Genomic DNA, 27978 nt, shown 5'->3' on the forward strand with positions numbered 1-27978 from the left:
GAGGGCAGGCGGCGGAGCCAATGGGCGGAGAGCATCTCCGTGAAGGCGGGGCGGCGCGCGCTCTCTCTCTCTCTCTCCGTCTCGGAGGGGGAGGTGTCAGTGCCCCGCGGCTTCCGGCGCCGTGTGACCCGGCGGTGGATGCGGTGTCCATGGCGGCGGACGGCGGCTGTGGGGCCGGTGAGCGTGCCGCTACGGGGGGCGCCTTCTGGGTCAGGGGCTGGCGGGGCGACCCCGGTACCGCCCCGGCGGGACTCGGCCCGTCGAGCGCCGCAGCCGGGACCGGGGCACAGGGACCCTTCGCCTTGTCAGGGTGTCTCCGCGGGAGCGGCCGGGCGCTGCTGGGCCGAGCAGGTTGGGAGCGTACCCCGGGCGGGGGGCTGCCCCCTAGGGGCGGGCCGCGGCAGGGCCCCGCTCCTGCGGTGAGATCGGGCCGGGCCCGGCGCTCCCTGTGCGGCATCTCGGCGGCGGGATCGGGCCCGTGGCGTCCCCGGGGCCCAGGTGACCGCGGCCGTGAGCGCTGGTGTCACCACGGCGGTGCGATAGCCGCCTCCGCTGCCCTCCGGGGACTGCGAGCCTCCCAGTCGCTTTACGATTAAGTGAAATCGGTTTCCTGTGGAATTAGCGTCGTGAAAATCCCGGCGTGGCTCAGGAGGCTCGGACGAGAGGAACCCAGAGCCCGGGGGGGTCGGACTGTGGCTTAGATCAGGGGTTCTCAACCTTTTTCTTTCTGAGCCCCTCCCCTCCCCCCAACATGCTGTACAAACTCCACAGCCCACCTGTGCTACTGGCTTTCTGCATAGAAAAGTCAGGGCCTGCATTTGGGAGGAACAAGCAGTGCAATTGCCTGGGGCCTGATGCCGCCTGGGGCCTGCACTAAGCTAAGTTGTTCAGGCCTTGGCTTCTGTCCTGGGTGGCAGGGGTCAGGACCCTGGGCTTCAGCCCCAGGTAGCGGGGCTTCAGCTTTTTGCACCAGGTCCCAGTGAATCTAACACTGGCCCTGCTTGGTGGACCCCCTGAAACCTGTTTGAGGCTTCCTGAAGGGGCCCTGGACCCCGGTTGAGACCCACTGGTTTAGATAACATGGGAGAGGAGGATGGGGAATGAGAGAACTACTTAGTTTGTTTTGGACTTGAAAAAACAGTGTTTAAGAAAGCTAGTTCCCATTACGGATCATCCATCCTGGAGAGCTGTATTTGATGGGTGAAAAAAAAATCACAGAATTTTAAAGTAGGCTTCTGAAAATGGAAATTTCTATTTTCTCCAGTCATTTAAAAGTGTCTGTAGCCCCCAGAGGAGTTCCTGGTTGGAAAACTATGGCAGCTTTCATCCTGGAGTGAATTCTTAGTCAAGCTATAAACCTCTGCATGTTAATAGAAATGCTGATACCACTGGTAAGTAACCAGAGGAGTACCTAAAGACAATCCTAGAGTAAAGGAATAGCTATTTGAAAATAATTAGGAACAGAAAAATGTGTATTGTTGGCACATTTTTGTATAGCATTTTTTCCACAAATGCTTTCATTTAATTTAGAACTGTTGTGTTTTAGTTTGTTTGTTTGTTTTTAGATTGAAGGATAACACAGTGAGAACAAACTATAGTTTATGCTAGGCTAAAATCCCATGATTAAGGCCTGAAGCCCTTTGAATTCCTCAACTGAAAATGAAGACCGTGTTTATGGTTGCAGAGAAGCCTTCTCTGGCTCAGTCTATAGCCAAGATCCTCTCAAGAGGTAAGATGGAAAATGTGCTAATCTCTTCAGCCTTTTTTGTTTGTCTTTCTGACAAACAGTATATTTGTATTGTAGGGACTAAATCCATTAGAACATATAAGCGTATGGCTTTGCTTCGAAGTGAAGCAGTTTACTAATCGCTGCACGTTACAAAGACTACTAGACTTCAGGGAAGTTGGGAGCTAAAAAAAAACCCTGGACAGCTAACTTGGATGCTGTTGGGCAGCTGTTACCTCCCAATGTTAATCTTGGCTGCCAGCTGCAGACAGCTGATCATGAGGAAGCAGCATGGCACTCAGAATTTAAAAGGTTGTTATAGAGCTCTTCTATATCATTCCATTTTCTCGTAACCTCAGACAACCATAAAATTGAAAAATAAAGTAGCAGCCTCTGTTACAGGAGTCTGCTTTTGTTATTTAATGTAGTATTTTTACTGTACATAGAGATGTACTGTTGTTGAGAGATGCCAAATAAATAGCAGATCCTTTGCTCTGAGGCTATTCTGCCTTAAAGGTATGAGCTGGTACAGTACAGATCATATATAGAGAAGAGTGTGTTCATTATACTTATCTTGATCCCCAGGACAAGTTGAGCTATCAGAAGGAATTTTTGAAAGAGGAGAGGAAGGAAGTTTGGGGTATGTTAAACAGAAGGGTGTTAATAAAGGCCCAAAGGGTGGGAGTTGGCAGGAGAGAAACTTGTTTAGAGAGTGGAAAAGGGTTTCAGGGAAATCTGAGTTGAGATACAGAGGGAAGAGTGAATTTCATGATGCAAGAAACAAGATTACTTTCAGTATTTTAGTGCCTGTTAATAATTATTATTTTTATTGTAACAGGAAACATGTCCTCCCATAAAGGGCTGAATGGAGCATGCTCTGTACATGAGTACACTGGATCATTCATAGGGCAGAGTGTCCACTTCAAAATGACATCTGTGTGTGGTCATGTGATGACTCTGGATTTCATAGGTAGTGTCTGTCTGTCGTCTGTTTGAATTTGAGCAGTTTTTGCACCAGTGTTGTTGTTGTTTTTTTAAATAGCTGCACAGATAACTCTGACAGTAAAATCCGAGTAAGTGCTGCAGTGAAAATTGGATAAGAGAAAGGAGGGTGAAAGGAAGGATAGCCTTCGGGTTAAGACATGGGACTAGAGTCGGAAGCTCTAGGTTTCATGCCTGACACTGCAACAGACTGTGTGTGATCGAGGGCAAGTCGCTTACCTTCTCTGTGCCTCCATTATTTTAATCTGTAAATGGGGAGATGAGAGGCTAAATTTGCTCAAGTTTGTAAAACACACTGAGATTCTTGAATGGAAGGTACTTTATAAACGTAAAATATTATTAAAAGGGCACTGTCTAATGTGTTATGGAATATTCAAGGCATTGTGTAGTGGCTTAAGTACATGACTGGAAACTAGGAACTCCTTGGTTTCTAATGTTCTCTCTATCACTGACTCGCTCTGTGACGTTGGGATTGTCATTTGACAACTGTTTTTTCATCTGTAAAATGAAGATAATACTTAACTACCTCACAGGTGTTATGAGGATTAAATAGTTTGCACAGTGCTTTGAAGATGTACAGCACCATGTTAGTGCTAGAAATTACAATCAACAAAGACTATGAGATATGGAAGATGAAACAAGCTAATGGGACCCAACTGACTATATAGGAGAAACAATGAAATTGTCTATGCATAAAGGACTGTTAAATGCTCAAAGTGAGTAAATTGCGGAAATAGAGAAAAATAGCCTTTTTTCTCCTCCCTCTAATCTTTCAGTTATAGCAATGTGTTACAAAACAAATTTCCCTTAGAAATGTGTTATTAGTTGATGTCCCTTTTAAAATATTACTGATCTTAATATAAATCAAAGTTAGAGGTCATTATGGTACCTGGTGGAGGAGTATGAAGGACTGAACTTTCCTAAAGAATGCCATTTCTGAAGACAGCATACTATGATACACTTTGAAGCCATGTGTTTGTACAATAAGTGTTTCATTTAAGGTATTTAGAACGCCCGATACTACTCTTTCCCATTTCAGGAAAATATAACAATTGGGACAAAGTGGATCCAGCAGAACTTTTTAGCAAAGCCCCTACAGAAAAGAAAGAAGCTAACCCCAAATTGACTATGGTGAAATTTTTACAGGTACTCTTTATGAGATGTATTTTAAAGTTGTTTTTTTTGTGGGGGGTGGAATTAAATGGTTAGTGTTCTCTCTGACTACAAGCATGACTAAATGTATGCATCTAGGAACAAAGAACATAGGCCTTACATCCACGATGTGAGGAGTCTATCCTGGGAAACAGTGAATCTGAAAAAGATTTGGGGATCGCCGTGCATAATCAGCTCGACATGAGCTCCCATGTAATACTGTGGCCTCAAGGGCAAATGCAATCCTTGCGTACATAACCTCTCTACTCCTGCTTGAGATTCCCTTGTTATCTTGCTTCTTTATTTAGCCCTAGTGCAATTGCTGCTGGAATACTGTATCCAGTTGTGGTGTCCACAGTTAAAGAAGGATGTTGCTAAATGGGAGAGGGTTCAGAGGAGAGCCACAAGCCTGATTAAGGGATTAGAAAACGTGTCTTGTAGTGCTAGATTCAGGGAGCTCAATCTATTTAGCTTATCAATGAGAACGTTAAGGGGTGACTTGATTACAGTCTATAAGTACCTATATTGGGAACAAATATTTAACAATGGGCTCTTCAGTCTAGCAGATAAAGGTATAACATGATCCATTGTCTGGAAGTTGAACCTAGATAAATTCAGACTGGAAATAAGGTGTACATTTTTTAACAGTGAGGGTAATTGGTCATAGGAACAGTTTACCAAAGGTCATGATGGATTCTCCATTGTGACAATTTTTAAATCAAGATTGGAAGTTTTTATAAAAGATATATACTGTAAGAAATAGTTTTGGGAAGTTTTATGGCCTGTGTTATACAGGAGGTCAGACTAGATCAGTGGTTTTCAAACTGCAGATCGCGACCCAGTAATGGGTCACAGAATGTTATGGCGGCTCTGGTCAGCACTGCCGACCAGGCCATTAAAAGTCCTGTCGGTGATGCTGCCCGGCTAAGGCAGGCTAGTCCCTACCTGTTCTGACACTGCACTGTGCCCCAGAAGCAGCCAGCAACAGGTCTGGCTCCTAGGCAGTGGAGCCACAGGGCTCTGTGCGCTGCCCCTGCCCCGAGCACTGGCTCCGCACTCCCATTAGCCGGGAGCTGCGGGGGCAGTGTCTGTGGGCGAGAGCTGTGCTGAGCCGCTTGTGCACCTCTGCCTAGGAACCAGACCTGCGTAGCGAGGTCCGCAGTGCCAGGACAGTCAGGAAGCCTGCCTTAGAACTCCTGCTGCGCTGCTGATCGGGAGCTGCCCAAGGTAAGCCAGCACCCCAGTCCCACACTCCTGCCCCCCCAAACCCAGAACGCCCTCCTGCACCCCAAACCCCTAATCCACAGCCCAGAGCCCTGACCCGCTCCTGCACCCCAACCACCTGCCCCAACTCCATTGGGTCTTAGGTATCAACAATTCTCTTCAGCTAGAAAAAAAGTTTGAAAACCTCTGGACTAGATGGCCGCAGTGGTCCCTTCTTGCTCTGTAATCTATGAATCCAAGGCCACTGCTGCTAATTCCCATACACTTTTATTCCAGAGACTACCAGTCCCATCTTTCATGTTCCTCCTCATCCTCGTTTCTAGAGGGCCATTTGCATAGTTTTCATCCTTTGGCAATGAAAGATGTTTTTCCCACCGCTAATTATCTTAAAGTTCGGGGGGTTGAGGCTTGAACTGTAAATGTTTTGACTCAGGGTGCTCTTTTTTCTTTAATATTTTTGTTTTCTCCCTTTATTTATTAAACCGATTGAAATAGAAACGTGCTAATCCTTACACCCTAGAGTTATTGCTAAAGTCACAGTTTGTCCTCCGTGTCAGCAAAGATTTAATAGCAGAGAGCTTATATGAGATCTCGTATTACTAAATTTTTTTTCCAAATCTTCTACAGAAGATTTACTAATGCGAAGAATAAAAAATTAAAACAGCATTTTGTGATGCATTACCCTTGTTTTTTCTGCTGTTCGCTGCCAGTTAATTAACAAAATTCCATATCTTTGTCTCCTGGCCATTAGTGTGAACTAGTGAGGTTCTACAATGCTTCATTTTAATAGTGGGAACTGAATCTGTCTACCCCCAACCATTTCCTTCTCCTTTTGGATTTTAGAAGGGTACCATGTCCTTTACAACACTGTAACATGTTCTCCAACTCTGTCCCCAGAAAAGCAGGTGGTTTCTCAAAGTCTGAAATATGTTACTACTTGAGTTGTAGCCATCTGTAACACTTGGGAGATCACCCAGACCAATAATGGTCTCTTTCACCCCCTGCGTTGTAAATTTGGATGTCTTAATGCTATGCTGTTATGGTTCAGCACTCTGACACCAGTAGCCAGCCTACAAGCATAATCCCACCCTGGCTTCCCACAGCCTAATTACTTTGTGCAGGGTGACCTCAACAATCCCTTCTGATTCTGAGTACCCCCAAATGTCTTCTCGAGTTCTTCACTACCTGACACTTGGACTTTTTTCTGCTGGTTTATCACCCATATCTTGGGAGTCGTGCCTTTCACTGTGCTCGAATACCATCTGGGAAGAGGTAGAGGAGTGTGCTCCCAGCTCTGGGGCTATGGCTACACTGTAGGGCTTACAACAGCACAGCTGATTCAGATACATCGCTGTAGCGCTGCTCGGGCAGATGCTGTAAGCCAGGGGTCTCAAACACGCGGAGCTATTTCCTGCAGCCTGTCGTAGGCACCGACTCCCCCTCTGCTCCTCACCGCCCCGCCCAAGCACGCCACGTCCCCACTCCTCCGCCTACCTCCCAGCGCTTCCCGCCGCCAAACAGCTGTTTGGCGGTGCTTAGGACTTTCCAGGGGGGAGGAGCGGGGACATGGCGTGCTCAGGGAGGAGGTGGAGAAGAGGTGGGGCTGGGGATTTGGGGAAGGGGTTGGAATAGGGGCAGAGTTGGGGCAGAGGTTGAAATGGGGACGGGGAAGAGGTGGGGCAGAGGTGGGGCCTCATGGAAGGGGTGGAGTAGGGGCAGGGCCTGAGGCAGAGGAGGGGGCTTTTGTAACTTTGTATGAAAAGGTGTCAGTGATGCGGCACTCGGGCCAATGTATTAGTCCGCATGGTGATTTGAGTTTGAGATCCCTGTTCTAAGCCAATGGGAGAAAGCTCTCCAGTGGACTTAACTATTCCAGCCACTGCAAGTAGCAGTAGCTTTGTTGGCAGAAGAAGCTCTGCCACTGACAGCACTGTCCACACTGGTGCTTAGATTGGTGTAACTTAGGTCGCTAAGGGGGGTGGCTTATTCATGCCCTTAAGCAACATAACTTATACTGACATAAGCTGTAGCGTAGCCATAGCCAGGGTATGTCTACACTACAAAATCAGGTCGAATTCATAGAAGTCGAATTTTTAGAAAATGATTTTATACAGTCGGTTGTGTGTGTCCCCACTTAAAACCATTAAGATCATTAAGTCGGCGGAGTACGTCCACAGTACCGAGGCTAGCGTCCACTTCCGGAGCGTTGCACTGTGGATAGTTATCCCACAGTTCCCGCAGTCTCCGCCGCCCATTGGAATTCTGGGTTGAGATCCCAATGCCTGATCGGGCAAAAAACATTGTCGCTGGTGGTTCTGGGTATATGTCGTCAGGCCCCCATTTCCTCCCTCCCTCCATGAAAGCAATGGCAGACAATCGTTTCGCGCCTTTTTTCATGGGTTACCCATGCAGATGCCATACCACGACAAGCATGGAGCCTGCCCAGCTCACCGTCGCCGTACGTCTCGTGGGTGCTGGCAGACATGGGATTGCATTGCTACACAGCAGCAGCTCATTGCTTTGTGGCAGCAGACAGTGCAGTACGACTGGTAGCCGTCCTCATTGTCTCCTGGGTGCTCTGGACAGCCTTGGTCAGGTTGGTCAGGGCGCCTGGGCAGACGTGGGTGCTCCTGGCGGACCTCAGTGAGGTCTGTAGGGGGCGCCTGCACATAAATGGGAGTGACTCAGGTCATTCTCTTCAAGTTTTGTCTAATGGAGATTCAGTCCTGCCTGGAATATTGGCAGAGGGATAGCTCTCCCAGCCAGCAGCACCGACTGCTGCCAGCCTACCCTTCCCTCCCTCCGTGAAAGCAACGGGCGACAATCGTTTCACGCCCTTTTCCGTGCGGGTGTCATATTGCTGTCAGCATCGTCATCCACCTGCCGCTTCCACTGCCACTCTGCTCTCCTGCTCACGCCATACCACAGCAAGCGTGGAGCCTGCTCAGATCACTGCAGCACTTGTGACAGCTCTAAACACCACGTGCATTATCATGCAGTATATGCAGAACCAGAACTCGCAAAAGCAGGCGAGGAGGCGACTATAGCATGGTGAGGAGAGTGATGAGGACATGGACACCTCTCAAAGTACAGGTCCCGGCAGTTTGGCCATCCTGGTGCAATGGGGCAGGCTCATGCCATGGAACGCCGATTCTGGGCCCGGGAAACAAGCACAGAGTGGTGGGAGGTAGTGTTGCAGGTCTGGGACAATTCCCAATGGCTGCGAAACTTTTGTATGCATAAAGGAACTTTCATGGAACTTTGTGACTTGCTTTCCCCTGCCCTGAAGCGCAAGAATACCAAGATGAGAGCAGCCCTCACAGTTCACAAGCAAGTGGCGATAGCCCTCTGGAAGCTTGCAACGCCAGACAGCTACCAGTCAGTCAGGAATCAATTTGGAGTGGGCAACTCTACTGTGGGGGCTGCTGTGATGCGAGTAACCAACACGATCACTAAGCTACTGCTATCAAGGGTAGTGACTCTGGGAAATGTGCAGGTCATAGTAGAAGGCTTTGCTGCAATGGGATTCCCTAACTGTGGTGGGGCAAAAGACGGAACGCATATCCCTATCTTGGGACCGGACCACCAAGGCAGCCAGTACATAAACCGAAAGGGGTACTTTTCAATGGTGCTGCAAGCACTGGTGGATCACGAGGGACGTTACACCAACATCAACATAGGATGGCCAAGAAAGGTACATGACGCTTGTATCTTTGGAACTCTGATCTGTGGGAATGGCTGCTGCAAGGGACTTACTTTCCAGACCAGAAAATAACCGTTGGGGATGTTGAAATGCCTATAGTTATCCTTGGGGACCCTGCCTACCCCTTAATGCCATGGCTCAGGAAGCCGTACACAGGCACCCTGGACAGTCGTCAGGAGCTGTTCAACTATAGGCTGAGCAAGTGCAGAATGGTGGTAGAATGTGCATTTGGATGTTTAAACGCGTGCTGGCGCAGTTTACTGACTTGGTTAGACCTCAGTGAAACCAATATTCCCATTGTTATTACTGCTTGCTGCGCGCTCCACAATATCTGTGAGATACTTTCCTGTAAACTAAGCACCCCCTCTTCCCCCCATTTGATCACTGCTTGCAGAGGCAATAAAGTCATTGTTGTTTCAAATTCATGCATTCTTTATTAATTCGTCAAACAAAGGGAGGATAACTGCCAAGGTAGCCTGGGGGGGTGGGGGAGGGGGAGGAGGGAAGCACCGGATGGGGTGGGGGAGGACGGAAGGACAAGGCCACACTGCACTTCAAAACTTATTGAATGTCAGCTTTCTGTTGCTTGGGCAGTCCTGTGGGGTGGAGTGGTTGGGTGGCTGGAGGCCCCCCCACTGCATTCTTGGGCATCTGGGCGAGGAGGCTATGGAACTTGGGGAGGAGGGTAGTTGGTTACACAGGGGCTGCAGCGGCGGTCTGTGCTCCTGCTGCCTTTCCTGCACCTCAACCATATGCCGGAGAATATCAGTTTGATCGTCCAGTAGCCTCAACATTGCATCCTGCCACCTCCTTCTCTCACTCATCCCTCCTCTCCTCTCGCTCGTCCCTCTTGTCCTTGCATTCATTTTGTGCTTTCGTGGACTCTGACGTCTCCCTCAACGCATTGTGCTGGGCTCTTCCAGCGTGGGAGGCCTGCATGAGCTCAGAGAACGTTTAATCATGAGTGCATTTTTTTTCGGCTTTTAATCTTTGATAGCCTCTGGGACAGAGATGATAGGGGGAGTATTGAAACATTTGCAGCTGTGGGAGGGGGAAAAAGGGAGATTAGTCTTTTAAAAAGAGACACTTTAGAGAACAATGGGTAGACTCTTTCATGGTGAACCAAACTGTTAACATTACATAGCACGTGTGGTTTCTTTACAAGGTCGCATTTTGCCTCTTATATCGAGGGCCTGCTGGTTTGGTGTGAGAGGTCACACACACACAGGGCCGGCAGGCAACAGAATTCAGCTTGCAGACAGACATAGTAAGCCAGTCTTTTGGCTTCTTTAACCTTCCTAACGTGTGGGAATGGTTTCAAACAGCAGCACACTCATTTCACATACCAAGCACCCATTGGATTGGCCCTTTAAAATGGGTTGGCCATTGAAAAGGAGGGGCTGCGGTTTTTCGGGTTAACGTGCAGCACAAACCGAACTAACACCCCACCCACCCACCCACATACACAATTCTCTGGGATGATGGCTTCACCCCTCCCCCCACCACGTGGGTAGCAACGGGGATGATTTCTGTTCAGCCACAGGCAAACAGCCCAGCAGGAACGGCCACCTCTGAAGGTCCCCTTAATAAAATTCCCCTATTTCAGCCAGGTGACCGTGAATGATATCACTCTCCTGAGCATAACACAGAGAGATAAAGAATGGATGTTGCTTGAATGCCAGCAAACACCGGGACCATACATTGCCATGCTTTGTTACGCAATGATTCCAGACTACATGCTGCTGGCCTGCCGTGGTAAAATGTCCTACCATGGAGGATGGATTAAGGCTGCCCTCCCCAGAAACCTTTTGCAAAGGTTTTGGGAGTACATCTAGGAGAGCTTCATTGAGATGTCTCTGGAGGATTTCCGCTCCATCCCCACACACGTTAACAGACTTTTCCAGTAGCTGTACTGGCCGCGAATGCATCCCAAGTCTTCAGGGCAAATTAATCATTAAACACGCTTGCTTTTAAACCGTGTATTATATTTACAAAGGTACACTCACCAGAGGTCCCTTCTCCACCTTCTAGGTCCAGGAGCCCGCCTTCAGTGGGTTGGGAGGGTACTTAGATCCAGGGTGAGAAACAGTTCCTGGCTGTCGGGGAAAACGGTTTCTCCACTTGCTTGCTGTTCTTCAACCTCCTCCTCTTCCTCTTCCCCGATATCCGCATCCCTGTTGCGTGAGAGTCCATTGACGGAGTCCACGCACAGGGCTTGGGTAGTTCTAGGGGCACCCCCTAGAATGGCATGCAGCTCATTATAGAAGTGACATGTCTGGGGCTCTGACTTAGGGCAGCCATTTGCCTCCCTGGTTCTTTAGTAGGCTTGCCTGAGCTCCTTAAGTTTCACACGGCACTGCTGCAGGTCCCTGTTATAGCCTCTGTCCTTCATGCCCTTGGAGATTTTTTTTCAAATATTTTGGCATTTTGTCTTTTGGAACGGAGTTCTGATAGCGTGGATTCATCTCCCCATACAGCGATCGGATCCAGTACCTCCCATTCGGTCCACACTGGAGCTCTTTTGTGATTCTGGGACTGCATGGTCACCTGTGCTGATCAGCTCACCATGCTGGCCAAATAGGAAGTGAAATTCAAAAGTTTGTGGAGCTTTTCCTGTCTACCTGGCCAGTGCATCTGAGTTGAGAGTGCTGTCCAGAGCGGTCACAATAAAGAACTCTGGGATAGCTCCTGGAGGCCAATACCATCGAATTGCGTCCACACTACCCCAAATTCAACCCAGTGAGGTCGATTTCAGCGCTAATCCACTCGTTGGGGAGGAGTACAGAAACCCGTTTTAAGAGCCCTTAAAGAAAAAATGGCTTCGTAGTGTGGACCGGTGCAGGGCTAAACCTATCTAACACTGCTAAATCTAACTTATACTCATAGTGTAGACCAGGGCTCAGTTTTCCTCACTACAGGAGGCAGCTCTTTGTTAATCCACCAGGCCTTCTCTTTTATTGTTAAGTGGCTGTTTGGTTAGTGCTAAATCCTTGCCCCACTGAATTCAGTTTTGCCATTGCCATTGGAATTTGACCCTTAATGTGTCACTTTTTACAACAGGCACACAATTCATTCATTTCACAATTCACTTTATTTGTAGCGCACATAAGCCCTGGAAAGTGAGCTGTTTATTAAAACTAGTTATGTCCTTTATTTATCACTCCTCACCGATGCAGTCTCCAGAAGGTAGCTGTATTGCTGAATGTGCAGTGTGGGGGGGGGGGGGGTGGTTCCTTTTACAAAATAATACTTTTTGGAAATCCTATAAAAACAATTTGCATTTCTGTCCTTCTGAGGATTGAGTGTATTTTCAAATGATGAATTAAGCGTTATGACTTCCTTGTGAGATAAGATAGTAGTATCCCAGTTTTAAAGATGTGGAAACAGGAAGATTAAAGGACTAGCCCAAGGTTATACATGCTATCTGTGGCAGAGCCAGGAATAGAATCCAGCTGCAATGAAGCTGTTGAGGCGTAGAGTCATTGAGAGATCCCAAATAAATAGTTCTTTGCTCTGAGATTTTTCTAGTTTAAAGGTACGGTACAATCATACACCAGTGTGTGTTCATTATAACTATATTGATTCACAGAACAAGTTGGGTTTTTTCAGGTGGATTTTTTGAAAAAGGGGAGGGAGGAAGGAAGGTGGAGAATATGGTCCCAGGTTTCTTGGCTCCCAGTTCCATGCTTTAGCCACTATACTCCTTCCCCTCTATTGCAGCCCTTCCCCCAAATAACGTCCCTGTTTCAACACTAGTTTGGTATTTGAATTCACAAGTGCAGAAGATAAATATATTAACATTGAAAGAGTTATGAGCAGAAGGAAGTTGCTTTTCAATTGTTGGAAAGCTTTAATTTCTTTTATAGGTGGAAGGAAGAGGCTGTGACTACATTGTTTTATGGTTGGATTGTGATAAGGAGGGGGAAAACATCTGTTTTGAGGTAAGATTTTCATTACTATTTTATTATAAAACCATAACATATGTAGGTTTTACTATACATTGTGTTACCAGGCATTTTACTAGTTTGTGGATATGTACTAAAGGCTACACAAATTAAGCTAGTAGATTTTTAAGGCATGGAATAACTTGGTGAATAACTCATGGATTTTCAACATCTAGGGCACTAGTTGAAAATCATAAATCAGTCTTGTAACTTTTGTTTATCTGTGGTGAAGGTCCTTCTACATCTCACAGCTGGAATAGTTGTTTTATTGTCTTTGTAAAAACTTGGCCACCACAGTGCTCTGTTAATTGGGAAGGTAGAAATTTTAGCTTGTAGAGGCCACCTTAAAGTGCACAAGAGAGTTGGATTTGGTACACAATAGGTATAGAATTAAAATTAACAATTTTTCCACAAAAGGATATAATGTGTCACTTTGTACAGCCTTACTTCTGTACCTATCCTGCAGCTGCGATTAACACTACATTAGTGGATTTTGCTATGTTTTGTTTTATTAAAATTGTGTTCATCTGCAGCTTTATTTAGCCCTGTCATAATGACTGAATTGTCTTTGAGGCCTTAAAAGGTTGGTTCAGATTGAAGCTGGCAAACTTTTGCAGGGTGATACTGTGAACTCTGCCAAACAAAATCCCATGGGTACTTCTTTTTTGCACTTGTCTAGAAATAGTTCTTCACTTTCACTAGCTGCCGGTGTCTAGTAAATAAGTGCTTATGATGTGCTTATTCCTTAACGTGTTTCTAATGTGTATATATGAGCAATACTGCTCTTGCCAGCGTGTTAATGGAAAAGCATGAAATCTCATTGGTGGGAAGAAAGTGGTAAGATATTGGCTATTATTCTGTGTAATCTTTGTTAGAGAGATGCACAGACACGAAAACTCTTGCCTCCTATGATTGTTAACACATGCTTCTATTTCCATTAGGTTCTTGATGCTGTTCTTCCTGTTATGAATAAACCTCGTGGCACTGAAAAGACAGTTTACAGAGCAAAGTTCAGTTCCATTACCGACACAGACATCTGCAATGCTATGAACTCCCTGGGAGAACCCAATCGAAATGAGGCTTTGTCAGTGGATGCCCGCCAGGAGCTGGATCTGAGAATTGGCTGCGCATTTACAAGGTAACAGAGGATTGTTCTTGTGCTGATCGTTGTTTACCTAGTTTATACATATAATTTTTTTTAATTAAAACCGTAACCCTAATTTTATTTTTAATTTTAACTTTTTTGTGAAATTTGTTCTTTCCGTTCTTATGAAAGAGAGCCACTGATTGTCCATTGCAGTTCTGATATATATGTTCTCTAGCTAAGGAGTCTTCCTGAACCAGGCTCTAAAAATGTTGTATACCCTGACTTCTATCTCAGTCTCCCTTCCCAGTCTCTTCAAGAGGTAGCAGGATCCTATGTGGAAGGATTATTTATTTATTTATTTATTTATTACATTGACTATTAAAGATTTTGGTCATTCTTGAAAAAATATTCTAAGCTCTGTGTGTCGTTACATTGATATGTATCCATGTAAGTTTATGAAAATTTACCCTTTGAAGGGAATAGAATTTATTAACATACAAAAAATTTTAAACAATTTTGTCAATATTTTTTCCTTAGGTTTCAAACTAAATATTTTCAGGGGAAATATGGCAATTTAGACAGCTCACTCATCTCCTTTGGGCCATGTCAGACCCCGACACTTGGATTCTGTGTAGAAAGACATGATAAAATCCAGTCTTTCAAACCTGAAACTTATTGGGTGCTGCAAGCCAAGGTAACTTTTTATGCCATTCATAGTTGTCTGTTTTGTTAGTGCACATTTTATCAGTAAAATTCATTTTTATTTTTGTCTCTGTGTATTAACTTATATATTTGTGACAGCTCTCTAGAATTCAGATTGCCTATAATTTACAGTGTAAAGAACTGATGGATTTTTATTAATTTTATATGCATGTGATCACTCTTCATGGCACAGATTCAAAGATGTCAGCTTTAATTTAAAGTGATTATATGCACAGTTTATCAGCCTTCTTGAATCCTAGCAGTCTAAACTTAGATTCAGCCAGAATGATTACTCAAAATGGGTTGCTTCAGGTAAGTAAGCCCCTATCATAGAATCATAGAATATCAGGGTTGGAAGGGACCCCAGAAGGTCATCTAGTCCAACCCCCTGCTCGAAGCAGGACCAATTCCCCTGCACTGGTTTTCTAGTTGTAGTCAATACGTGATTTAATTAGCCTGCCAAACACACAGTGCTGAGCCTGGGAGCTTTGAAGCAAGTGTAACACATGGTATACTAATTGCCAGGTGAGTCCTCTGAATACTTTGGTAGCGCACACCAGTTTCACTAGCCTTGCTGGTGCTGAAGCTCTGAGAACTAACCAAAAAGTTGTGTTTGTGTGTACATTGACTTCTTTAAAAAGTAGTAGCAGGATTATAAAAAGCTAATAGACTGCTATATCTTAAATGAAAAGATGAAAGCTAATGTGTCAGTTCTTGTTTCCTTGTTTCCAGTCCTGCATGATATGCTTCTCCTGAATGTCAACATCAAATGTTGATTTCTGTTCTCCGAGAGCCTAAGTTTATTAGCATCCTTACCCGGATGGTGCAGGTTGATACTTATTTTTATGATCAGGATTTTAAACCTGAATTGTATTAGTCATCTCTGTCTAAGATAATTACAAATGGAATAGTTATCTATATTAACAAACTATTTTGATTTATCTGCTGCCTATCCCATGTAATTTAAAACACCCACAATCACTAAGGAACTTTAAATCTGTTGTTCAATATTTCAGTTATTTGGCTGCTCTGCAAGAACGATGAAACTTATTAACCAGACCTTGAAACTCCAGCTAGGCCATCTACAACCCTGGACCTAAGAATCCACATTTTTCTCAGAAGTCCATGCAAAAGGAGGCTTTAGACTGTGCCTAGAAGTTGTTAATGCTTGAGTGTGTCAGCTGTACTTAAATACAAAACATTTAGATTTTTATTTTTTTTTCCCTGTAGGTGAACCATGAAAAAGAAAGCTCTCTCACTTTGGAGTGGGATAGAGTTAGGGTGTTCGATCGGGAGATTGCTCAAATGTTCCTAAACATAACCAAGATGGCAAGAGAAGCAAAGGTAAGAACAGTAGTAAGTACAAGTAAAGCCATATATCATATGGCTTAAGTACTAAGTTTTATATATATAGATAGCTATATAGTACTTTTAATTCTGAAATAGAAAAGGTATTCAATAAAATGTCGTTTTTGTCTTGGTTTTAGCTCCATTTAGTGTGCATGCAGAATGAAAGGTAGAAGAGTTATGATTGTGGGTCACGTCATTTTAATGTTACAGGCATGTAGCCTTCTTTGTGGAAGGCCCTTTCCAATGGCACCTAGCACAGTGGGGTCCTCATCCATGGACGGGACACCTAGGCGCTCGATAATACAAATAATAATGTTGACTTTGGGAGTTGGCATCACTCATGGTGGAAGGCGGCTTCCCTTAGAGAAGAAGTCTGTATTACTAAACCTGAGAAGTACTGCTTTGTCCTTGCTGAATAGACTTATTTCCCAAGAGCTGCTTTATAAATCAGAATTGAATTACTTATATGACAAAATTCCTGTAGTGAAACACTTGGTCGTGTGTAAGGTTAGGGCTTCTGTTTTGGGGGGTTTGTTTTTAGCAATTTTTAAATTTTACATAGTTGTCCAAAAATAGGGGTTTTCCAGGCTTTCTGTTTGTATATACTGTAAAGAGTAGTCTCTTTGTAAATCTTTCCTAGTATGCTTTAACAGAGTACCGTTTCAAACGGCACTACGTTAAAGCACCCGGGAACCTTTCATGTGCACCAGCAGAGCCTACACGAACCAATCAATGCATTTAAGAAATCACACCTCAGTAGTTCACATTACTGCGTAGACAAGCCCTTAGATACAAGTAATAATTTCTGGTATTTTTCGGAAAAATACCTGGAGGTTTTTGGTTGGGTTTTTTTTTTGTTTTTTTAGTATAGTGGGTTTTTATTGGTAAAACCTAAAACCAGAAGTCATACATACATAGTATGGTACGGTCTGTATAGCCAATTAACTGCCAATTCCATTCTATACAGTACTAGTTTGACGGTCTATTTGGATTGATGTGCTTAAACCCAGCAAGGTGTTCCAAGAATGTAGATGAAGCCTTTAAAAATGTGGGTTATAGTTAGAACTGATACTATACTTGGATTAAGGACTGAATCATCAGCTGATTGAAGTGACATGCAGCTGAGGGAGTGGGTGGTAAAGATGTCAGTAAGATACCTCTCTCCATCCCCTAACCTTGGGGCTAAACTGGCCTCTAGCACAAAGACACCTTAGGGCCAGGTTTTCAACCTTTACTAAAACTTCCACCAATCAAAGTTCCTTGAAATAAGAAATATTTTGGGACTTGGGGGACACAGAGCATAAAACAAAATAGATACTACAAGCCTGTGTAGTGCTCTTAGACGAACTATGAAACTCATGCTAGTATCATGAAATAAACATGATCAGAACTTACTGGGGAAATGCTGTTCTGTTTTTTAAGGTAGAATCTGTGAGTAAGAAGGAGAAAGCAAAGCAGAGACCACTGGCGCTGAACACAGTAGAAATGTTACGAGTTGCCAGCGCTGCTTTGGGTATGTAGATAATGTGGAGATATAAACGTTTCAGTTTTAAAACTGTTCTCAAGAGAAAACGTGTTGGGTTCTGACTTGTCTCATGAAATAAAGGAAGCACATTTAGAACACATTGTTAGCAATGCAGGCAAGTGATTACTAGCTACAATGTAATATAAGATCATTGTGTTATAATTTTAGAGAATTTGTCAGCAGTGAAGTGTAGGGTAAAGTAGCAGATTCTGGTCATGAAATGCTTTTGTAGAAAATACACACATCATAGTAGTGCATTTAAGACCTGTCATGGGGAAATGTTTGCTGTGGCAGAGATTAATCTTCTGCATAGCTCTGATTATTTTTTTTCTTCTAGGAATGGGTCCACAACATACTATGCAAATAGCAGAACGACTTTATACTCAGGGTTATATTAGCTACCCTCGAACAGAAACAACCCACTATCCAGAAAACTTTGACTTGAAAGAACCTTTGAGACAGCAGACTAATAACCCTTACTGGGCAGAAACAGTAAGTGTATGAAGCAAAATTTGAAATGCTTTACAAGTTCTTTCTTGGCCAGTGGTCTAGGGAAAACAGTATCAAGAAATCCATGCTCTCAAATAGCACAAGCATCTCTTAATGGTCTGTAGACCTCAGTAGTCAGTATACAAATTTGTAACTGTATTTTCTGTGGTTTGTGATCTTATGGATTTGATCTGAAAAGCACATTAGTCTGTAGAGACTGGATGTGTTATCAACTTGTTTCTGCTTTCTCCTTTTCATTTTGTGTAGGTAAAGGCATTGCTGTCAGAAGGTGTTAATCGTCCAAGGAAAGGCCATGATGCAGGAGACCATCCTCCAATTACTCCAATGAGAGCTGCAACAGAAGCAGAACTAGGTACACACAACTCTTACTATAAAAAAACAGCCGTTTGCAAGAAGGTTGGGTACCTGAGGTCTTGGAGCTGGTTTGGAAACCCCAGCTGGTATTTTCAGAAAAAACTGAGTCACTGACCCTTTTCTGGTATATAAACAAAAAAAAAAGTAAAGTTAGTGACTGCACCGGAACTCCTGAAAAGCTGAAATAGAAGTATGAGGAACAGTAGATTAATTTACAGAAAAATACATTATATTAATGTTGAAAATTGACTTAAACTCATAATGGCAAGCAAGTTCAGAACTAAAGATAAAAGACCATTCGTGTGCCTGTATATTACAGTACCTTTAAGATCAGTAGGCAATCCATGTACGTTGTAATACCAAAGCTCGACAGAGTGGATTTAAAAGAGAAAATAGGTGAACTTTTAGATTTTGTTTTACTTTAAGTGCCAGTTTTTCCTGTAAAGTTTTTATAGCAAACTTTTTTTTAAACAAGTATTCTATAGTTCAACATAAGTTGGTTTTATGTGAGTAACAAGGTGTTGTATGTCTTCAGGTGGTGATGGATGGCGATTGTATGAATATATCACTAGACATTTCATTGCCACTGTCTGCGCTGATTGCAAATATCTCCAAACCACCATTTCTTTTATTATTGGCCCTGAACATTTTACCTGTGTAGGAAAGATGGTTATTTCACCAGGTAAGGAAAACATGGGAAAAACTGTTTGGTTAGTTATGACTTTCTTCTCCCTCTACCCCCAAATAAAAATTTGAAGAGAAATTAAAATAAAAGCAAGGGCTTTGAGAGTGGGGGAATTTAAAGCATTTTTTTGCAATATTAAAAAAAACAACCACCACCAACTCTTGCTCTCATCCTCACACTTGGATTTCCCAGTGTGACCCATTTTAGGATTTCTGTTCCAGTTGTGCCCACAACATGCTAAAAAGCGCTGCCCCTGCATGCAGGAGGAGACTTGATCTGTTTCAGATTGTATGCTCTTCAGTCTTTTATTTATATTTGCTAAGGCAAACTTATTGTTGGTACTAAAAGGAAATAATTTAAGGCTTTGTGCTAATTTTGCCTAATCACACTTGGTATTTTAAAAAACCCTTCTTGCTCCTTTGAAGTTCGATCTCATGCCATTCTATTTCTAGCCAAGGAGGGCTAACTTTTGGGGCCTGCCAACAGCATTCCAGAATCAGCACAGAGGGTTTGATGTTGGGTGGTGGAAGCAACTCCTTCTAGAGGTTCATTGTGTTATTTCCTTAATGCTTCCGGCCTCGTCTTAGTCTGGTATCCATGATCTTCTGTGTGGCAGTGCAAACTGCCATTAGGTCAGCTTCTCAGCCTTGACTTGTGTAGTACAGCTCCAGTTAGAATTAGAAAGAATTAGGAAGTTGTGGAACGGTCCAGTTTCCATTTATTTTTATTTACAGGGTTCACTGAGATTATGCCCTGGCAAAGCATCCCGTTGGAGGAGAGCCTCCCCAACTGTGAGAAGGGAGATGTTTTCCCAGTCAGTGAAGTAAAACTGCTGGAGAAACAAACCAATCCTCCTGATTACCTGACTGAAGCAGAACTCATCACTCTGATGGAGAAACATGGCATTGGTAGGAACGTGTCTCCTTTACATGATGTTGTAATACTCCTCCCAGAGGGCAAGGAGTTGCTCTTCTGAAGTTTCTCTGTCAGAAATGGCCTATTAGTGTTCCTGTAAATATGTTCAATGATGGCTTATGTTTCCTCTCAAATCACAAAGTCCTTGGCATCTTTTAGGTGGCCTTCAAGAATTTGTCCGCACATTTCTCCCTCCTTCTCTCCTATCCTCCTCTCATTTCATGTCTACTACTCTTATGTCCAAAGAGCACCAAACAATATTCCTTGCATAACCCCATCAGTGTTACTCCTCAATTAACCAGAGATTGTATGTGCTCGCTCCATCCAGGGACTGACTTCCTGCCTTTACAGCATGCTTTGTACATGTTGGCTCTGGTATCTTAATGTAGCATGTACATTTCAGCATTATAATATTTATTTTTTTATCTAAACTGTTTCCTAAGTACAGTGAACTGCACACTGCTGAAAAGGTCTAGTTATCCTCCTTATTCTAGTGGAGTTTCATTCATTGTGTGTGTGTGTGTATGTATGTGTGTGTGTGTGTGTGTGTGTATGTATATGTATATATATGTGTGTATATGTATATGTATATATATGCTGACAACATAGAATGAGACAGCTGTTGCCATAATAGCAGTCTCCCTGGAAGCAGCAGAAGAGTTAAAAACAAAGTACGTGTTGCAGATTTCTTGTAACTGAAAAGTCTTTCCTGTAGATTTGAAAAGAACATATGAATTTTTAAGCAAAAAGGGAAAAAGTAGCTGAGAAATGGAGAATGATGTGGAAAAGTGGGGAGAACTGGATGTTAGCCTTTGCCTAAGGCATGAGAGAGAGTTAGTGTCTGACTTACAAACCAGGAAAGGGGAAGAGAGAATAGAATATTGCATGTAAAGTTGTAATTTGTGTTCAAGAAGGATGTTGTGTTTGTGTGTGACAGGAACTGATGCAAGTATCCCAGTTCACATTAACAATATCTGCCAGCGGAACTATGTCACAGTGGAGAGTGGTCGCAGATTAAAACCTACAAACCTTGGCATTGTTCTGGTTCATGGTTACTACAAAATAGGTCAGTTGCTGCTGTTTTATTTTCTGTCATTTTCTTCTCATTTAACTATGTTCCTGGCCAACTCTGGACACCGCAGGATTTTAAGGATCATTCACTACCCCGGACTGTAGAGCTCATTCTTGTTGCAGAAGTATAGGATTTAGGCTGTGCACAGTTTGTGTCCCCCCCCCCACCCCATCACATGTTGAGCTGCAGTGATGTCTGGAGACAGCCTCTTTTTCACCCCCCTGGGGAAGAGGGAAAAGCACAGTGACTGCATCTCTAGGGACAGGAGGATTTATAGAGAAGAAATCAGGTAGCAGACCTTAAAAAGCTACTGCAAACCCCTAGCATTATCACTAAAAATTTGTCCTTTTTTCAGTTTGCTTTCTTTGCTCATTTGAGAGCTCTTTGTGGATGGACAGTTTCACTGCCCCCGCTCCCACCCTGTTGTCTGCCAATCTCCTTTCTTGTTTAATAGCTGCTTCCCCATTGTCTTTCTGACTTTGTTAGATGCCGAGCTGGTGCTTCCTACAATCCGCAGTGCAGTAGAGAAGCAACTCAACTTGATAGCTCAAGGGAAAGCAAACTATCAGCAGGTTCTGGAGCACACCCTTGATATCTTCAAAAGGAAGTTTCACTACTTTGTTGATTCTATTGCAGGTAAGGCTCCTTCACACCTGAAGTTCTCCAAAATCTGGCTAATTGTTGGTAAGGAGTTGAGAGAATCCATAATTCTTCAGGAGACCTTTCAAGGGACTAGGTACACAGAGAACTTGAATGAACATCTGTTAACAGGGCACTCATTCTGGAGTGCCTCTGAGTGTCAGGGTATAGTGTCACCAAGTCCAAATGAACCCCTTCCAGGGTATTAGAGTCCAATAAACAAACAGTCTGTCTGCCCTTGCCTAAGGTCTTCAGCCCCAGCTCTGGGCCCTTTAAATTCAGCCCTTTATTCAGGCTCCCAAACAAGTTCCAGACATTTCTTGGGATTTATGCCACTTTACCTGTGGCTGGTTGGGAACCCAGGACCACCCACTGCTCTGAGTTCCAACCCAAGAACCCTATAAACAACAGCCATGTACTTCTCAATTCTGTTATTTGCTGCTTCTTTCCTGGGCCCTTTAGCTTCACCATTTATCTCAGGGTTAAGGTTCTAAGTCCCCTTTCTCCCTGCAAACCCAGCTTTGCAAAATGCACCCAGAAAACAAACTGTGGCTATTCCTTACATTCATTTGGCTGGAGAGGAGTAACCTGCCTTGCCCCTCTGGTCCTATTCCTAGCCAGAAACTGAACTGCTAAGGTCAGACAAGCTCCTTTTTATCTGGGCCAGCAGGGTCCTGATTGGCTGTTACTAGCCCTTCAAGCCTCCAAGGTCTCTGTGGTTTCCAAAATAGCCTCTTTGGAGAAGCCTCTGTAGACAAACTTGCTTCTTGGGGTGGGGTATAGTTGGACAGCGGGGCCCCCAGCTGGGAGCTGCTAAGACTGAATGCACCCCATCACAACAGCATACACAAAGTCGCACTTGAAATCTGTAACCTGCTTGCATGGTGGTAGGTATTAAGAAGCAAAACACTAAAACTGGCTAAAATATATTGTGTCTTATGCATGCTTATTACAGCTCTTTTAGAAAGCTTTTATAGTACATATATTTGTTTTGCAAACAGAGTGCACAGATATAACATGTTTATCACTAAATATTTTGTCTGCTTCTGGCCCAGCAGACTCTTTCTCAGATTTTATGTGCAGAGAGATGGGTGACTTTCACTATGAAAAAGGTAGCAGTAGGGTTCCAAAACCTATGCAATTTCTTTTCTGCAGGTATGGATGAATTGATGGAAGTGTCTTTTTCACCATTAGCTGCCACAGGCAAACCTCTTTCTCGCTGTGGCAAATGCCATCGTTTTATGAAGTACATCCAGGTAAGGTAACCTAGAGATTGTGTTTGTACTTCAAAAGTTACTTGCTGAAGATCAATGGTTAAAAATATCTTTTTGCCTTAATACATTTGGGTTCATCTGTATCTTGTCTCAGATGGCTCCCTGTAAAATGTAATAGAGCTTCTCAAAAGGCCCAAAGGGGGTTCTCCCCATGGAGCAGGCCAGGTGGCAATAACAGTTGCGTTACTGGAGGTTTTGAACCTTACAAAGTGGATCAGAGCTGTAGCTTATTTGCAGGTTTCAGAGTAGCAGCTGTGTTCGTCTGTATTCGCAAAAAGAAAAGGAGTACTAGTGGCACCTTAGAGACTAACCAATTTATTTGAGCATAAGCTTTCGTGAGCTACAGCTCACTTAATGGGGTGTGGGAAATGTGGCGTACAGAAGACTCCCTCCCCGGTGCCCCTTTGGGGGCCCAAGTCCTTCTGATCAAGGCACAGCCTGTGGACAGTGTGAGACCAGTAGCGGTCCCCGGAGCTGTAGCTCACCAAAGCTTATGCTCAAATAAATTGGTTAGTCTCTAAGGTGCCACTAGTACTCCTTTTCTTGTAGCTTATTTGGAGATTCTTATTCTATTTCCAGGCCAAGCCAAGCCGTCTGCACTGTTCTCACTGTGATGAAACATACAGCCTTCCCCAGAATGGCACCATCAAACTCTACAAAGAGCTGCGTTGCCCCCTGGATGACTTTGAGCTGGTGCTGTGGTCTTCCGGATCCAGAGGAAAGAGCTACCCACTATGTCCATACTGTTACAACCATCCACCCTTCAGGGACATGAAAAAAGGTAGAGTTTCCATTGAGATATGGAATGATCAACCACATTGTAACAATTCTAAAATCAATTATTTGTTTGGTCTTTTGTGGGGCATTTTTAGTAGATTCCCAGTCAGTGGTATGAACGTTAAAATTCTGTTCAGCTAAATAACTTCAAAACCAAATCGTAAGTGTCTAGAACTGTTGCCTCCCAAAGGCTCCATATCAAATATGCAGAGTTTAGAACTGAAAAAGTGCTTTTTCTAACCAAGTTCCTAAAAACAAGCTGGGGCCTTCTCTCTGCCCCTTCATCACCACTAACAAAGGTTCTGCAATTGGATCTTAGTTCAGTTAATGAGGAATAGTAGAAACCAGTTTGTTCTTCCACAACTTTATTGGCTCTTCTGTGCTAAAAGGAATTCTTCAAAATTGTTCATCAGTGAGGTAAATGGCTATGACTTAAAGATACACAGGAACAGATCTGTTGAGTAGGAAGGTACTATTTTTTTCAGTCACGTTTCTGGCTGTTCCTGAATTTAAGAATCTAACAGGATTTCCTTGATAAATCCCTGTCTACAGGGATTGATTTTAACATCTGAACTAATCTTGAAACTTGTTGTGAATTTCCTTTAGGCTGAGAGAAGGTACTTGCTAGAGCTGGTAAAGCTGAGTTAAAGGCAGGGAAATTTGGGGATTAACTAATTTTAAAATTCTTTTTATTCACTAGCTTTTTAAAATTTGTTCATTATTAGCTCAACTCTAATGTTAAAAAAAAAAGTTGTTTTTGACCATTTTACTTTGAAAAATTTCACCAAGTTCATCTGCGTTGGCAAAATATTTGTCAAAGTTCCCCAAAATGAATAATTTATTTGAAAAATATCATATTTAACAGTCTCATATTTGTCCAGTTATATTAAAAACAGAGCATTTTTCTAACACCCATAATGTGGAGTGGGATGTTTTTTAATATGAAAACTCCTTTACTGTCGTTTGCAGGAATGTATTATTTTTCAGCTTATAAAGTGGGTACTCTGAGAATTGGATGGACAACCACAGCTGCTTTTATAAATCAAAATAAATTAGAAAGCAGCCTCTCTGCACATGCAGGGTATCCTTCATAACGCTCAATATATGCAATGCATCTTATTGAGCATTCCGATTAGGATAACTTTCAAACTAATAGGCTAAGTTTAATTGATCTCATTGTGGCAGACGTGGAGCTGCTGTGTAATAATTTTATGAATTCTGTGTGTGACCTGATCAGTGAGATAATCACTGTGTAGTTATATTGGGTTACTGGGCGGTCCCATAGGAATGTATTGGTCTAGCTTAATAGGAGACTATTGTAAAAGCAGGCAAGAAGGAAACAAAATGGCTGTAGATAAAAGATCCTCTGGAGAGGAAGGGAGCTGTCCCTGGAGAACACAGACTGACAGTTCTGGAGGATTGTTTGAAACAACTGGGGCCTTCCCTGGCTTCAAAGGAATGGTAAATTTAAGGGAAAGACAGGCGTGTTTAGATTTGGTCAGCATCTTAAGATCTTTTTCTTTGAAATGCTTTGGTTCTAAATAAACCATGCTTTTCTTTGAGAGGACCCTCTGGTCACTAGATACCATTATTTATAGCTCCTGGAGGAAAGGGATCTGCAGGTACTGAATCTGAGTCAGTCTTGCAGAGGTGGTCATGGTTAGCACACAAGAGACTGCAGCCCAGGGACAGGTCTGAGAGGGCGGGAATCGTGTGATTTTTTTTTTTTTTTTTTTTTTAAACACAGGCAAAGTGGTGGCTCAAAGCCTGATACCTGAAAGAGGAGTGCACTCGAGAGACAAGAAGGGGTCGGAGGTGTATTTAGCCTGGGTACCGAGATGAGACTGACTTCTAGCTAAAACGCCAGTTTTTTATTATCACAATTCTTGTTCGTATTAAGGTAGCACTTAGAGGCCTCGGTTGTGGATCAGGGCTCCATTGTGCTACGGTAATACAACACACACACAATAAAAGGTGGTTCCCTGCTCCAAACCGCTTACAGTCTCCATGTGAGACAACAAGTGGACATCATAAATCTGTTTTCAGTGGGACATAGTGTATTTTCATTCTAAATTTCTCCATTACTCTTCATTGTACATTGACACTGAGAACTCTTCAGAGCAATCACGGCGGCAGTGCAGAGCAAGAGCTTTGCATGTCCTACTTCAGCTCCGCCATAGCTATGATTCACTGATACTGTAAGCTCCACTCTTGACTTCCATGGAGTAGTTCCACAGCAAACATCAGAATGTTAATGGGTTGATCGGAATGGGGTCTTACCTATTTAAGTCTTGGACCCAATTTTATATCACTGGGTGATTATTTTTTATTAAGCTGCGGGGGGAAGAGTGTCTTACTCCAGAACTAGTGAATTCTCCTTGTTTCCACAGTTAGACTTCTGGGCTGAGAAGACTGAGTTAAGCCTGAGACTCCATTCTTAACCCACTGTATTGTGCGTAGGACTGTCAGGGTATATAGAGTACATTTAGCTCTGTTTAAATCCTACATCACATTTCCTGCAAAATGCAAAAATAGAACACAAAGTTTCTGATGATGTGGTTTTACTCTCTTCCCTAGGGATGGGCTGCAACGAGTGTACTCACCCAACATGCCAGCACTCGCTTAGCATGCTTGGAATCGGGCAGTGTGTGGAATGCGAGAATGGGGTTCTGGTGCTAGATCCCACGTCAGGTCCCAAGTGGAAGATGGCCTGCAACAAATGCAATGTGATCGTGCATTTCTTTGAGAATGCCCACAAGGTGCGAGTGTCGCCAGAGACCTGCGAGTCATGTGATGCGGCCCTTGTGGATGTGGATTTTAATAAAGCTAAGTCTCCCCTCCCTGGTGACGAGACACAGCATTCAGGCTGTGTCTTCTGTGACCCTGTGTTCCAGGACCTGGTGGAGCTTAAGCACGCAGCCACGAGGCACCCTATGCACCGTGGAGGACAGGGGAAAAGGCAGGGTCGAGGAAGAGGAAAGGGCAGGAGACCTGGAGGGAGACCCAACCCAAAGAGACCCAAGGACAAAATGGCAGCTCTGGCTGCATACTTTGTATAATGCTCACACAACATCTATTAAAAATTAAACCTTGTATAAAATGTTGTTGTTTTCTTCTCAGTGCATTTTAAAAACATCACTGATCATTTACATTTTGTCTTTTTTAGAAAAGTAAAACAGTTTGGATCTTTGTACAACCTTAATTGTTGTTCACACAAATGCAAATGCTAAAAAATGCCCCTAGGTGACCAGTCCTGACCAACTACATGCTTCTGAATCCTTTTAAAATTTGAACTGGAGTTCATTTATCTGGGCACAGTGCATGGAGGGGAAGGAGGAAAATACAGGAAACTTACCAATAAGAATTACCTGTACGTGGCAGAAAAAGAGACTTAAACTCTCCCTTTGTATCATTCTCGAGTAGCTTTTGTCAGAGCTACAAGAGCTGATTAAGATCATTGTCCCATTTTTGCAACCTTAAGATGAGGCTTTGAAAATGAGGATCATTTGTGTCTTTTAAGGATGGGTCTTTAAAAATGAGGAATGGTGATGGGCTGTTAAATTGTCAAATCACGACCTGCAATAGGAAGAAAGCAGCACTGATCACTGGTAAGAGTATTCTGGGCTCCAGCAATTCTGGACTGCAGAGCAGCTCATAGGCAGCCAGATAAAGCCACGGTAAATTAGAGCAGTCCCTAAGAGCTGCACTGACCTTCTGAGAGGCATAGTACAGAACCTGACCCTCGTCATACATAATTTGCCATCATCGTTTCCTAGATTTTAGTTTCCTGTTGAGCTGATGATGAATAGGGTTTGTGCCATCTGTACCCCCCAAAGGCTTGCTTTAACAATGGTTAATTGAGTTCAAAAGCAGGGTGTCATCAAAATTTTATATGGAACACAGATGCAGAAGCCACAGGTGTCAGATAAATCTCTATGAATAAATGTTTATAAATATATTGGGTTTTTACCATAGTTCAAAATAGGCATTTGCTCTTGTATGTTTTAAAACTGAGAACTGCATTCCAGCATGAAATACGCACACAGCAGCTTGTTGCATGATTTGCTGGCAATAGAAGAATGACAAGCCGCAGCCAGTGGCACTGGAGAGCCGTGCTGTTTTTATTGGTCTTTATAATGCATTTTCTGAACCCTTGACCCCAAATAAGGGCTCTCCTGTCAGCATAATTATTCCACCTTCCCGAGCAGCAGTAGCTATGTCAGCGGGAGAGCTTCTCCCACCAGCGTAGCATTGTCCACACCAGCGCTTAGGTTGGTGTAACTTACGTCGCTCAGGGGGGTGGCTTTTTCACATGCCAGTGACTTAAGTTATATTGA

At 43.6% G+C, this 27978-nt stretch overlaps 1 protein-coding gene across 10 annotated transcripts; it reads left to right on the plus strand.

The window, feature by feature from the left end:
- The first annotated feature begins 86 nt into the window (after window positions 1-86).
- On the plus strand, window positions 87-26741 carry TOP3B (DNA topoisomerase III beta). 10 transcript variants are annotated; one of them, XM_073313725.1, is made up of 19 exons: window positions 94-177; window positions 1265-1391; window positions 1566-1729; window positions 2565-2696; window positions 3768-3874; window positions 12674-12748; window positions 13693-13889; window positions 14376-14532; window positions 15771-15884; window positions 17313-17403; window positions 17753-17907; window positions 18172-18277; window positions 18815-18961; window positions 19699-19872; window positions 20817-20945; window positions 21438-21587; window positions 22746-22846; window positions 23444-23645; window positions 26219-26741. In XM_073313725.1, the coding sequence occupies exons 3-19, from the start codon at window positions 1660-1662 to the stop codon at window positions 26698-26700; spliced, it is 2589 nt and encodes an 862-aa protein (XP_073169826.1). In that variant the 5' UTR covers window positions 94-177; window positions 1265-1391; window positions 1566-1659; the 3' UTR covers window positions 26701-26741. The 10 variants fall into 10 exon arrangements, with proteins under 10 accessions (XP_073169828.1, XP_073169826.1, XP_073169832.1 ...); XM_073313727.1 differs by lacking the exon at window positions 1265-1391 and having other exon boundaries at window positions 87-177; XM_073313731.1 differs by lacking the exon at window positions 19699-19872.
- Window positions 26742-27978: the final 1237 nt, after the last annotated feature.

The sequence above is a fragment of the Lepidochelys kempii genome, chromosome 15 (genome assembly GCF_965140265.1).
Source record: "Lepidochelys kempii isolate rLepKem1 chromosome 15, rLepKem1.hap2, whole genome shotgun sequence".
Lineage (NCBI taxonomy): Eukaryota > Metazoa > Chordata > Testudines > Cheloniidae > Lepidochelys > Lepidochelys kempii.

Coding starts and splice junctions, on each gene's coding strand:
- TOP3B (XM_073313727.1), top strand. CDS start 1,660: ATGAAGACCGTGTTTATGGTTGCAGAGAAGCCTTCTCTGGCTCAGTCT. Junction 20,946..21,437: donor TCATGGTTACTACAAAATAG/GTCAGTTGCTGC, acceptor TGACTTTGTTAG/ATGCCGAGCTGGTGCTTCCT. Junction 23,646..26,218: donor CTTCAGGGACATGAAAAAAG/GTAGAGTTTCCA, acceptor TCTCTTCCCTAG/GGATGGGCTGCAACGAGTGT.